This window comes from Rattus norvegicus, chromosome 14 (assembly GCF_021556685.1).
Source record: "Rattus norvegicus strain SHRSP/BbbUtx chromosome 14, alternate assembly SHRSP_T2T, whole genome shotgun sequence".
Classification (NCBI taxonomy): domain Eukaryota; kingdom Metazoa; phylum Chordata; class Mammalia; order Rodentia; family Muridae; genus Rattus; species Rattus norvegicus.
In genome coordinates, this window is record NC_141547.1 from 24,158,261 (window position 1) to 24,173,133 (window position 14,873).

Genomic DNA, 14,873 nt, shown 5'->3' on the forward strand with positions numbered 1-14,873 from the left:
TCCCCTTCCACTGGTGCTCTTACTAGGATATTCATTGCTACCTATGAGGTCAGAGTCCAGGGTCAGTCCATGTATAGTCTTTAGGTAGTGGCTTAGTCCCTGGAAGCTCTGGTTGAACACATTTTGTAAGACAGTCTTCTGAGCTAGTAATTATGAAATAAACGGCAACTTTAACAAGTGATAGCTCATGTGACTAAGCTGTAGGGCCATCCAGAAGGTCATTTGCCAAAATGTGGAGGCAGTCTGGAGAGCACGACAATGAGATGGCAAATTCGATAAGAACAATATATAAAGCCAGCGTTCAACTTAGACTTGCATGTTTGCACAGTGGGTCTTTCTTAGGAAGGTTTGCTGACTGTTATCAAAGCTCTACTTGTCATCCATCAGTGGAGATAGACAGCAAACACTCTTTTCAATATTTCCAGTGCATAGATGTGTATCTAGCCAAGCTTTATATTCTTCATATTTTAGCATAGTTTTGGAAACCTAGTGTGTGGCCATTTATACATTTGCTTGCTTGGAGACTATACTTTTCAAATAATTTTTGCTAACATAGTATCTGTAATACTTAAAAAAGAGAAGAAAAGTGAATACATCTTTCTTCACAGTGTGTATCCCCTGGGGCATCATCCCTTGTTAGTTCCCAGTTAACTGTATACACTCAATGAGGTTCACAAGACTATTAATTTTGTATTTGATATGTAGTCAGAAACAGTACAAATGACATTCTATAAAGTAATCAGAAGTTGATTTTTAAACAAATTTCAGTGGCTGAATTTCATGCATAACTGAAAAGAATCACTCTCTGTAATTCAAAACTACTGATTTTGCTGATCAAATACCTTCTCAATAAGTTACACCAGGAAGATACAACTCTTATGTTATAGTGGAATTCAAGCAAGGTTTAATATATAATCTGTAAGAATTATCAAACAGCAAAAAATAGATGGGCCAGAAAATAGTGGCACACTAAAAATGGCACCGAATCCAAACCATCTCACAAATGATTACAAAGTTGGGTGTTAGAAGAGTTTTTAACAGCCACCAATTTACATCGTTTTAGCATAAATATGAATGTACATTTATGCTTATTTATCTGGGGACTCAGGAAGAGACCATAATTTGGTGGTAAGAACTGCTTAGTGATCCTTTGTAACTAAAGCCCACACACTTCAGATTTTCTCAACTTTCAGCTCTGTGAGATTCTACCTCTGTCTTCAAAAGAATAGTAATTCATGCTCATTTCTCACAAAACACCACTGAGAGTGTGTCTGTCTGTTTTCAGTTTGATTCAGAGTACCATAACTGCCTATGATCCTCTATGGCTTGCCTAATGTTCAGAAGAACATCTTGAACTTCGTTCTGCCATTGGCATTTTTTACTTGTATTTATGATTCTGATTCTTTTTAATATATAAACTGAGGGAACAGAGTTTTATAAAACTGTAGGACAAAATAAAAAAGAAGGAAAGAAAAGAATCTCATGAATATACCTAATTCTTCTCACGTCTATACCTTGGTCCACACATTGTATCTCTTGTTTGGGCAGTACCACATTTTAGACATAGTCTTATTCAGATGTTTTAATTTTATTTCTACTTAATGGTGTCACTTGAGTTTTTTTTTTTTTGTAACATGTGACTGAAAAGCTGTGGATGTATAGTTACCAGAGTTATTAGTAAAAGGCCAGTCAGACTTGTATTGAGTTAAGGCAAAGAAAAGAGTGCAGTTCAGTTCAGCGGTGGCAATACATTGGAATTTGACACATTTCAGGAGCATTTCTTCTTTCTCAAATGTTAAATCCACTGTTTTTGTTTTTGTTTTGCTTTTTTACCTAAAGTTAAAGTATCTCCATTTTTCTTATTAAATGACCCTGCTTGTACTACATAATGATAATGTATTCACATCTTTAGAAATGGGTGAGAGTTAAAAGTGACCACTGAAATAGAACTATAGAATGCTGTAGACCTTCCAGGGCTCAGAGACGGGCAGGCATCCTTGAGAGTGGATGAGGAAAGCAAGCTAAGTCCTTAGATATGGAATTGTTCTTCAAGGGAATTTTTAAAAAAAATTCAAAATATTTTTCTTTTAAACTTAATTTTAAATATGTTTCTCAAGGATGATGGGTTAATGTTGGATTGAAATAAACATGTGAGCCTTTGGGTCACATACTAATTAAGGTCATTTAGCCAGATTATTTTAAGGAGTGTAATTCATTCTCATCTACAGGACTCCATTTCATCACCATTTGAGAGGTATTGATTAGATCTCCTACATTCTGATACTAAGACAAAGACAAACACAAAAAAACAAACTTATTTGAGAAGACACAGTCACATAACATTTAAAGCTGACTGAAATTTAAATTTTATATATCTAAAACTTGACTTTGCACCAATTTATTTGTATTTCCCCTTAGTATGTGAATAATTAGGTTTTAAAGCAGTTAAAATGCTATTGAGATTGTGATTAGCACCTAGTTGAAAAACCTTTTAAGCAATCAAAATAATCTATATTAAAATGAAGTGTGTAATACAAATTCCATGAAGGGAGAAAAGCTGGTATAGTATTATTGTAAGATGATAAGGTCTGTAAAGGATTTTAGTTGGAAGAATTTCTTGCTTATTGGAAAGGTAGGCAACTGGAGAGTACATGGATCCCAAAAACCTAGCCCTCTGCATTTGTCTTCTACCATGTTTACTAGGATTTCTAATTTAGTTAAAACTTTAAAATAGACTTGCAATGAGCAAGAGCACATAGTCTAGAAATAGTGGTCGTATGCAGCTGATTATGGAGCAGAGGCCTTGTTGGGAACCAATGGGAGGAGAAGCCCTTGGTCCTGCCAAGGCTGGATCCCCCAGTGCAGGGGAATGTCAGGGAGGGGAGGGGGTAAGGGTATGTGGAGGGGGTGGGGGAACACCCTTACAGAAGAAGGGGAGGGGGATGGGATAGGGGCCTTATGGATGAGAAAACAGGGAAGGGGATAATATAACATTTGAAATGTAAATACATATATTTACATTTATATATAAATAGATATAGATAAAGATAGATATAGATATAGATATAGATATAGATATAGATATAGATATAGATATAGATATAGATATAGATATAGATCTCCAAGAAGAGAAATAGTGGTCTTGACAGTCATGTGTATCCCTGAGCAATGTTCTCTCAGGAGAAATTCCAATTCTGTTCATTATATGTGCGATTACATGCTAGAGTCAAGAGCTACCAAGAAGTTTAGCAAAAATGTCCTTTTCAGTTCTAGCTCCCAGAGAAGAAGTATATATTCAATGGGCAAAGATCGAATGTATTATATTTTTAAACATAAAAGCTTATTCAATGTTTCTGTCAACTCGTAGGTCTATTTCATGACTATGTACAACATATTAAGGAAAACACCTAATTCTATTAAATAAGTTTTATAACCCTCCCAAAGTAAATTTATTTTTATGGTGCATAAACACCACTGTTTCATAAAATATCATTTATAAAATTATTATAAATTATGACATAAATTAATTATAAATTTATTTTTCTCTTCAGGCCAAGGGATTAGGATGATAGAGGGCAACTGATTAATATCATCTTAAATATGTTTTTCTCACTTTACTTTGCAAACCAGGACCCCCCTCAGCTCCTCGGAATGCCATCTCAAATGTTAATGAAACTAGTGTCTTTCTGGAGTGGATTCCTCCTGCTGACACTGGTGGACGGAAAGATGTGTCCTATTACATTGCATGCAAGAAGTGCAACTCCCATGCAGGTGTGTGTGAGGAGTGTGGCGGTCATGTCAGGTACCTCCCCCAGCAAATCGGCCTGAAAAATACCTCTGTCATGATGGCGGACCTCCTTGCTCACACAAACTATACCTTTGAAATTGAGGCAGTGAACGGAGTTTCCGACTTGAGTCCAGGCACCCGGCAGTATGTGTCTGTAAATGTAACCACGAACCAAGCAGGTAAGTGTCAACCCAACCCGACTCTATATTTTAGGCTTTGCTCTGCCAATTGAAACCACAGCTGAGGACTTGACCTACTAGGTCCTGTGAGAGAATGTCCCCAGCATGAACAAGGTCAAGACCTAAAAAAAAACTATATCTCAAAGTATATTTTTGTTTTAAAGAAAAGTTAAGGCTTTCTTAGTACAAACATCCATTGCCCAAAGAAAGGAGAGGTAGGTTTTAATAAAATATTTCTTTAAATATTCTTTTCTGGATTAAATCATTTATACATAACAGTTATCATATATAAAACAAATATTTTAATATATAATACATAATAATTATATATAGTATATGTTCTATGTTGCAAATTTACTTTTTGTTGATTTGTTAATGTCCAGAGATTTTTTTAAATTAATTTGTATAGCATGCTTTATTTTCATTTTCGTTTCTTGCTTCACAGCTGTATTTTCTTTGCAAATTATACTGGCCTTTTTTTATTGTTTCTAATAAGTATAAGAAAGCAATGGAATCTGCCCTGTGCTGGAATAGGGCAGTATTCACAGTAACCATTATAAGTGTTCAGTAATGTGAACCGTCATCGGAATTTGGAAATCTAAATATTCTAATGCGGTTGCCTCAATCTTCCGAAGTGAACTCTTTAACTCTTTTAGCTATACTTGATTCTAAAGTGAGCTATGTCATATCATCTTGTAAATAATGAGAAGTCACTGAGTTGTATCTTCCCTTTGGAACAATTCAGTAGATTCTGTGATTCTAACATCTTTATAAGATGGTCCTTAGTGATAAGCTATATGAGAAAATGACTTTTGATTTTTAAGGACGTTACCAATGAACAATATATTGTAGTTGTCTTTGACTGCCTTCTTCTGATTATAAGGTATATGATTTGGACTTCCTTATGTAAAATAGAAAAACATTACTTTTCATCCAGTAGCCAGGGTACATCATGTTTGCCAAGTGAGAAGGTATCGTATTGGTTGTCACTTTCTAAATGGATGCCATATCTTAAAATCAGTGCCCACATATACCTCAAATTTAAAATATTGTTTATCTCAACATCACTATTCTAGGTCAAATAGACCTCAATTCCATATAAAATGTCAATGTCAAGAAACTCTTAAGAAGAAATTTTCTATTTAGGTTCAGCTAACATGTACCAACATCACAGGAAGTGGGTTTTCCAGTTATATTTGATGATTGTATTTCTAAGCTTCCAATTAAATTAAGATTTTTATTTTTAAATAAAAATAAGTTTAGTATATTTTAACTTACATTTTAAATTTCTAAAAGTGTTGTTTTCCAAAATGTTTGTTTCCCTTGTCATTAATTTTGTGGTTTCAAATTTTACTAGCTTCAACAGATGTTCTGATATTTTCTGATCGGTAATTTTGTGTGTGTGCTAGTAAAACAAGGATAAATTTGGCAAAAAAATGTAGGCAGGAAATTGGTTATTCATTCAATATGAAAATTTTGCATTATGTGGGAATGAAAACTATATTTGTCTATAAAACATGAATAAATTATTAACAAATAATTTATACAAAATTTAAAACATTTTCCAAAACAAGATAGTTTGAGAATTTATTTAAATATTTTTTTCTTTTTTTTCAGACCTGGGGACCGAACCCAGGGCCTTGTGGTTGCTAAGCAAGCGCTCTACCACTGAGCTAAATCCCCAGCCCCGAATTTATTTAAATATAAGGGATACTTTTCTCACTTAAACCGATACAATGTAGTTTTAAGAAAAATTAAATGGTAGAATTATCCTAATCAAATAAATGTTCATATAACATAGTTATAGAGAAACGCAAAATAATTTTAATATTTTTGTTATAATATTCTTGGTCAGTAAAAGTAAGTCATGGGAAGGAGAAGGAGCCAAACAAGGGAAAGGAAGTCATAAACAGTGGCAATGAGTTTAGGTTGTGGGAAGGAGAATGGAGTCTGCATAAACGATGTATATTAAACTCTCATCCAAAGTAGAAAGAGAAGAAAGAATAAATATGAATTCAGTTGTAATAGGTATGCAAACATTTAGAAAAGTTACCAAAATAATAGTTTTTCACATCCTTTCCACTTCTAAAGACCTTGCTTATATCATTATAATCTTTTTTGAAATTTAACCATATTTATTTATCAAATACATATTTAGATTTACTTATCCCATTAACATATTTTCAGTTTTATTCTAAAAAATCTGAAACATATATTTCAACAGGTATTTAAAAGAGCATCACATAAAATAAAAAAAATTACCTAAAATGTTAACTTGAAAGTTTAATTGTCTACTTCCAAAGTATTGTGCATGCATGATAGCCTTGCACACATATTTAATTAATTGGTTTGAAACAATTTTTCAGTGGCCATTTTTGGGCTAAGATTTAATACTTCTACTATATATACACAAGTATATATTTTATACCAACCGATACACTATTTCTAGATAACAACCCAAAATTATTTTTCATTTTAGTAAGCTTCTCTGTAATAGAATTATAGTATAAATCTGTATGTAAAGGGAAAGAAGATTTATTAGAATGACTTACAGGTTGTGGACCAGCTAATCTAACAATGGGTATCTCTGAGCGGAAGATCCACGCATCCAATAGTTGTAAGTCCATGAGGCAAGATTCCTCAAGGCATGGGTTCTAGTGTAAATGAAGGAAGAGATTTGCTAACAAGAAGGCTAAGAGCCAAACTGTCCTTCTTCCATGTCCTTATATAGGCTTCCAGCAGGAGGAATGTCTGAATTAGAGGCATGCCTTCCTACCTTAGGAGAACTGGATCAAAGGTGTGTCTTCCTACCTCAAAGATCTATATTAGAAGTAATTTTTCCCCTTTAGATTATGCAAAATCCTTCAGGTTTGCCAACCCTATTTTGGGGTTTTAATTAATTTTACATGTAGCCAAGTTGACAACTAAGAACAGCCATCACACTAAACATTCGGAAGTACATCATTTTTATTTACAGAGGTAGCAACATTCAGAAACAGACCTTTTATCTCAGATGGGATCCTCCAAATCTCTAAGCTTCTCAAACAATCAGCAATGTGTCTAAAGTAGTTGCTCTCTTATAATGTGAAAAGCTTGGCTTGCTGCCTGTGTGTAAAACAGTTTATGACAGACATGTTGAACCTCTACGGATTAATGTTAATCATAATGCAGTAGTTAATACTTCTTTAACCCTCTCCTTCTCCAGAAAATTTCGAAATAGGTAGAGGTGTGTAATTAATCAAGAAAGATGATGATATGACATACATATTTATATCTGAGAGACTTCCTTCATATTAAAATGCTTTTTCATTTAGCTAAAGGGATATGAGGTAGAAATATGTATTCCAATATGAAAAGTGTTGAGAAGTCCTGATTAAACAGATCACTGAATTTTTATTTCTGTTATTTTTATTTTATTGGTGGTACAGATCACAAGACTCACTATTCTAGTCCAGGCATGCCCATTTTTCCATATATTTTACAACATAGCTTCTACTGCTTATTTTGGGATTCATAGGTTTCTTCTCCTGATGAAATGCTACGGATTTCACTTGCCTTTTCTATTTTGAGCCCTAAAATAATCAGGAAGTGATTTCAACATAACTCCAAATTACATGGCCTAAAGTCTAGATATCAGAAATTATGAAAGTTTCAAAAATTGTACTGTCCTTACATATTTTCCTTGATGTTAGGTAGAAAGTGTCTTCTTGACTCTTTCTGAAGATATAATCAATGGAAGTTGCATGGGTTTTAGACAAATTCCATTTTAACCTTACTATTTATGAGTCATTAAATTTCTTTCTCAGTGATAAATTAAGGAATTCTCAGTGGATCAAGTTTCATTCAAGATTTCTTGAGTAAACAGATGAATATTCCTATGCCAGCTTCGAGAAGTAGTGCTAATCTCTAATCCCACATTTGTGGTATGCTGAATAGAAGTATTTCCTGCTTTCTTTAAAGTCAGGAAAGCATAACATTTACTCTCATGATTATATCTCCATGATTTTAAAAACTGAAATAGAGAAAAATAGACAAGTCATGTTCCAGAAAAATGCATGCCTAGTACAAACTAGATAGTTGACTCTTGGGAGTATGAAGAAAAGCTGAGCTCATGAAATTATATTTGAAACAAAAGAGATTTGCCTGCTAGTTCACCACAGAAGTGTGCGGATTTGCCTTTAAACAATTGAAGAAGGTGTTTACTTCAATACTCATATGTACTTGAGAAAGGTAGCTATAAAAACTCCAAGTTTCAGGAGTTGAGTATGTTCTAGTCATAGGGTCTTTTATTTATCCAATCATTCTCACGCACGGGATTTCACAAGTCCCCACACATGTTTGTCTCCTTTATTCTAAGGACATATGTTTGTCTCATTTATTCTAAGGACATACGTTTGTCTCGTTTATTCTAAGGACAACAAAATAGAGTCAGCTGTTCTTATAAAGCAGGAATTTAGTGGAAAATTCATAGATTCTAATGTGTTAATGAGCCTCTTCATTTGTGAAACATGAGCTATTTGGTGACTATTGGTATTCTTTTATTATTTCAAGGTAATAAGCTAATTTAAACTTTCTTGAAGCCATAGATCATTTAGACACAGCCAGCCATTTACATAATTCTTACATCTATCATGAGTTTATAACATGAAAAGAAATGCGAATTTTAATTTCTAAAAATATTGATTCATTGACATGTTTTATTGAGGAAAAAAATATATTCCGAATTTATGTGGCCGTATGGCCATCAGGTCGTCATCTTCTAACTTGATAAAGGCTCCTCCTCAACTTGAGGACAACCAATTTTTTACTGCTTCTTTATGCCCATTACTTTTAGCAAAACTGCACTTTTGAGAACACTTTCTGCACTTTATTTTCTTTAGGAGTTGTGAGTAAAAATTACTGACTATTTGAAACACGAAGTGATGTGTTACGTGATCTAATAAGATTAATAGCAGTGGGGAAGGGGGAACTAGAGGTAGTCACTAGAAAGTGCCAGATGCCAGGGACCCAAGAGGTTCTCAGGACCCAACAAAGGAGGACTTTAACCAAAATATCCAACAAAGGGGAGATAGAACCCATATAAACTATATCCAGTGGATAGGCACAGACCCTATTTGAGGGATGCGGCCTCCCACCCACCTCAAAAATATTAACCCAGAATTCCTCCTGTCAAAAGGAAATGCAGGGACAAAGAATGGAGCAGAGACCGAAGGAAAGACCACCTAGTGCCCCAATTAGGGATCCACCCCATCTGCTAACACGAAACCCAGTCACTATTGCTGACGCCAAGAAGTGCTTACTAAGAGGAGCCCAGTATAGCTGTCTCCTGAGAGGCTTTGCCAGAGTTGGACCAATACAGATGTGAATGTACACAGCCAAACATTGGACTGAGAGCAGGGACCCTAATGGGGAAGGTCGGGCAAGGACTGTAGGAGCTGAAGGGGTTTGCAATCTCATAGGAAGAGCAACAATATCAACCAACCAGAGCCCCTAGTCCTCCCAGGGACTAAACCACTAACCAAAGGGTACACAAGGAGAGACCCATGGCTCTAGCTGCATATGTAGCAGAGGATTACCTTATCTGGCATAACTGGGAGAGGAGCCCCTTGGTCCTATGGAGGCTTGATGATCCAGGATAGGGGAATGCTAGACCACTGAGGCAGGAGTGGTTGGCGGGTGGGGAAGTACCCTCATAGAGTCAAGGAGGAAGGAGGAAGGGATAGAGGCTTGTGGAGGGAAAAATGAGAAGGGGGATAACATTTGAAATGTAAACAAATAAAATAACCAATAAAAATTTCAATCCCTTCGAAATGAAAAAAAATTAATAGGGAAGAGAAAACTGAACAGGGTCTAAGTATTTGGAGTCAAAGATGGAGTTCTCACACATCTTAACAACACTCATGGTCTTCAATGTACTTGTGAAGCTCTAGATGCCGGGTACCAGGGTATATTGATGCTGTTCCTCGAACTGTTAGATTGTTTCTGTTTCTTTATCTCAAGCTTCAAACCACAGAAGAGCAACGGTCTTACCACCAGCACATTATTTTTTTAATACCTTTCATGACCAGGAAACTAAAAATAGAGATGTCTTGCAGACATACTGACTTAAGAAGTCTAAGTCAAGTCCTTATCAATTCCTCCGGTATATCCCAAACTTTATATCTTAAGTCTAGCACTAGAAATGAGATTGAAGCTTTTGTCCTGCTTTGTTTTGTTTTTCTTTCTTTTTTTTCACTCTATTAGTTATAAGTTATTTGTTTTAGAGGTTGGTGAGAATACTTCAGTCTTTATATAAATTTCATATAATATATTCCATGGAATTTGGCTAATTTTCATTTCATTCATTTATCTATACTCTCACATGAAACCCTCTTTTCAAGTAAGTGATGATTACTGTGTCTTTCTCTTCCCTTCCCCACCTCCTATCGATTTCCCATCCCAATCCATTCCCTTCTTCATTCTTTCTACCATTCTACAATATTTTAAAATCTCAGAATATATTGTTTGAACTATTTGCTCGTCTCAAATCACAACACCTCACTATTTTCAAAAATGCCCCAGCAAGTTTATCAACTTTCTTATGTACCTAATTTCAATTTTAATTACATTTTTTCTTAACGTGTTTTCTCATCATAGCTTCCCCTGCCTGGAACTCTTCCAGACCTCTCCCACTTCTCCATTCAATTCGAGTTTTTCTTCTCTTTCTCAACAGTTAAATTAAAAAAAACAGAAAGAAAGGAAGGCAGACTCAAGTGTAAATTAGTGAAATAAAACAACCAAAAAAAACCCTGAAAAACAGATGTGCACATAGTCACGTGTACAAAAAACTTCACTTACAAAATACAATTGAATTTGTTTTGCGTTCACTTTCTTTTGCAAGTAGTGATTGTCAATAGGAGATAGTGTCTTGGTTAGGGATAGGACCACATGGCTACTTTCCCCTCTCAGAGTTGGGACTCCAGTTTGGTTGACACTGTGTAGGTCCTGTGCATGCTTCAATAGTCTCTTTGAGTTCATTTATCAGACTAGTTTTGTGTGGAAAGTGCTCTTTCCTTGGGGTCATCTATCCACCCAGGCTTACGATCTTTTCACCTCTCTTCCACATAGTTCCAGGAGGTCTATTGGGACAGGATTTTGCTGAAGACATCCCATCTAGGACTAAGGGACTCTCATTCTCATTCATTGTCCTGTCGCAGGTTTCTGTATTAGTTTTCATGCACTGCAAAAGGAAGTATGTCTGATAATGTCTGAGCGAGAGACCTATTTAGGTATAGCAGGATGTCATTAGTAGTTATGTTATTACTGTGCTCATATAGGAAAACAATAGTGTTATATTTTTCTATAGGTCTATGACCAATCTGGTTTAGGATTTTAGCCACCCAAGCAGTGTCTGGCATAAGTTCTATCTCACAGAGTAGGTCTTAAGTCCACTTAGGTAGTGATTGGTTACTCCGACATTAGTTTCATTATTATACCAGCATAGTACTGAGGATGATCACTACTGTAGATACAGGGCTTGGAGCTTGCTTTTCCTCTGGTAGTGTGCAGAGTACCTTCTACTGCTATGAATAGTCAATAGGGATGACAGATCTCGTTAGGTACCATCTCTACTTCTCTATGTTCAATTAGACATGTAAGAATTGCTTTCAGGAATAGGCCCTTGTCAATAGTTTGTGAAGGATAATCAATAGTGTTGGCCATACCTTGCATTGTTTGGATGTTTCCATGGGGCCTGTTGGACTAAAAATTCAATTAGATGGAGTCTGTTCCTGGTACTGGAGATTTTACTTATTGGTGAAATAACTAATTGGGGCTTTCCATCCTACCTGTTATTGGGTGACTAAATATTTATCGTATATGTATATATTTCAAGATGATTATAGTATAACTTTAATTATTTGCTATTTTCAGACACTGGAAGCAATGAATGTACATTTGTCATGAATATTAATTTTAAAGTATGCATTTAACTGCAGTAATGCATCGGGGAGAGAGGAATCATTGTCTTTAGGGGTACAGTAACTGTCCACTTACCTATGCTACGGTACATAGCATATGGTGGAGGTGAGGATGAATGAATATAAAAACATGTAATGTGACCAAAAGATATTATAAACATGTATGAAGTTGATAAAAATAATTAATAAAATGTAAAGTTAATTGAATTAATGTAAATTTCCAACATCAACACTAACTCATTTTGGTCATTTTACTATGGTCAAAGATTCTGTGCCGTAAGTTAGTTAATTACAATCATATGTCATAATAGTTGCCATATGTGCATTGCATATTTTTATTTATATAATTTTATTCTTTGTTAATTCTATGCATGTACATAGAGTATTGTTTTCCCCACTCCTCTGTGTTTCTTTATCTCCTTCCTATATGTATCAACCACAGTCTTGTCACCACCACTCCATTTCTTCTTTATGTGACCTGTTTAGTGTAATCAAGGTCATCTGTTTGAACATTGGATTATCACAATCAATTGGAAAATGGTGAGGGCAAGAGGAGTTACACTACTGAAACAAAAGAACTCCCATTTCTTCTGAATCTATCAAAGGAAAATAGTTCAGCTTGAGGAATGGAGTCCTGTGAACCCTATTTTCATCCATACCTGACTCAATGAAACCATTCATGTGCAAACTCAGCAAAGGCATGTAAAGTTATTTTAGTTTGTAATTCTAAATATATTTTATCTAAAAATTTGTATTTCATATTATTCAATCCCTCTTTTCCAGCTCTTTTATGTTCCCCAACCCAATTTCACAATGTCTCCAGCACCTGAGAGGGAATGGTATACTTCATGGTTTATATAGAAACGAGCACTTATCATTTATTTACTCTTTGCACTTTATGTGGCTTTGAGCCTCCCTATCACTCTAATTCACTGAAAACAGAGACTATTTTGATGAAGCATGAAAGTAGCATTTGTCTGTGGATAAAACATACATATTTAGGAGGTATTTTGGTGCTCTATCAATTTTGCTAGACACCACTATTCAGAACTCACCTGAGCCCTATAATCTTCCTTGGAATGGAGTTTTACCTGGAACGCAGTATTGGCTATGCCTTTTCTTCACTGTGGCATCTCAAATACAACAATAAAGCACACAGCCCAACAGTAATGTCACAATGCTCGACTGGGTCATTTTGTGTAGTGGGGTGTTTTCCCACCCACTCTCCTATTCCCAGAAATAACAACTCTGAGATTCAAATATATTTACAAATACCTAGGCCACATAACTTGGCTTGTTCTCTGACTAGGTTATAACTTAATATCTCATTCATTCTAACCTAAGTTGTGCCACATGGCTGGTTACCTCTTCTTAGCCTTCACACATCTGTACTCTGTCCTGTATCAAGGTAAATCCCCTCATGCCTCACTCTATCCCAGAATTATTCCTGCCTATTAATGTCCCACCTTCTATTCTACCCTTTTCTATAGGCCATAGTTTATCGTTATTGACAGCTGATGCATCCATATTATATACAAGATATTTGCTCTAAAATCCTTCCCTTTTAGTCCAATACAAATCTTCTTTTCTTATAACAATAAATAAGCTGTATACAAAAATAAAAATTATGACATAATTGTGAAAACTATTAGGTAAGATTTACATTCATAATGTCTAGTTTATATGCATTTGGCAATGTTGGAGAAAACATTCTATCATCTAACCTATCTTGGTTTTTAATGCTCTGTACCTAAATCATTTTCTATCATAACTTGCATAATCAAAATAAAGATATATTTCTAGTCCTAAAACATTTTCTTAGATCCTAAATAAGTTAAGCTTAATTGTGAGATTATAGTTATCTAGTCTTTAAGCCTATCTGGGAAGAAAGAAAATTTAATATTACCTAAGTATGTATGAACTGGAGGCAAGAACTTCTGGAGCTACAGAAATGACAGACTGGACAGTTACCCAAAAATTGTGCATGTGTCACTGAAGCACCATCTTCAGCCTTTTAGCTTAGAATACCTAAAAGACGTTTTTGTGAAGCAGAATTTTTTGTGAAGAGAAGGATTGCTTCTCTTATCTTGGTAAATCTCGGCGGTCAGCTTCCCAGTGTCCATGTTTGTCAATTTTGGACAGCATTTTGTCTGCAGTTGAATCAATAACAGTCTTGCTCAGGGGCTAACTTACCATGTTTGAGGCAAAAATCCATTTGGAGATTCTTTGATGTTCATAATCTTCTTTGCATATGAGGGGGGTTTGGCCAGGAGCAGATACCTCTGTCAAAAAGGCTTAAATTAATACAACTTCTCAAAATGCCATATTTTGTAGGTCTCTGAGTTTTCTGAAGACCATCTATCTAGTAAATATGAATTAGCAAATACTGCTTCTTACTAGCGCTTTATTATCTGTTTAACCTAGGAAGCACTTTTTGTAATAAAATAGACTAGTATTTAACAGGATTATAAGTTTGATTGATTAACTATCAAATTGTATTTCTTAATTAGCCTAAACAGTCTGTACTAGCAGCTTTCAAAAGGACTAGCACATAACTTTGCATATGAAGAGTTGTATAGGGACAGTACTTTAAATAAAAGTTGAAAACATAGTTTACATAATGTATTGTATCAAACTATAATCTAAATTTTGTGTCAATATACAAAGATTTATAAGAAAGTAACTAAATATTATCTTGTCTGTATCAATATACAAAGGCCTATACCCATACAGTTAAAAATAATCTTACCCTCAATATACAAAGTTCTATTACAATGTAATTTTTTTTGTTTATTAATGCTCTTCGGTTGTAGAGTAGATTCAACCATCTACACTTTACACCTATCCTTCTTGTATTATTTCTACATCCCCTTTTTTCAAATCCCATCTTTCCTTTTTATTCCCTCTACACTACATAGGAGAGAAAAAATGTAAGAAAGAAAAAAGAAA

General features: G+C 34.8%; 1 protein-coding gene across 12 annotated transcripts in view; it reads left to right on the forward strand.

The window, feature by feature from the left end:
• Epha5 (EPH receptor A5) overlaps positions 1-14,873 on the forward strand; it is a 361,774-nt gene that overhangs the window by 196,685 nt on the left and 150,216 nt on the right. For 4 of the 12 annotated variants that reach the window (XM_087584395.1, XM_087584396.1, XM_087584397.1 and 1 more), the window contains 1 exon segment: positions 3,631-3,966. In XM_087584395.1, the coding sequence (XP_087440521.1) occupies positions 3,631-3,966 (336 nt within the window). 12 annotated transcript variants of the gene reach the window in all.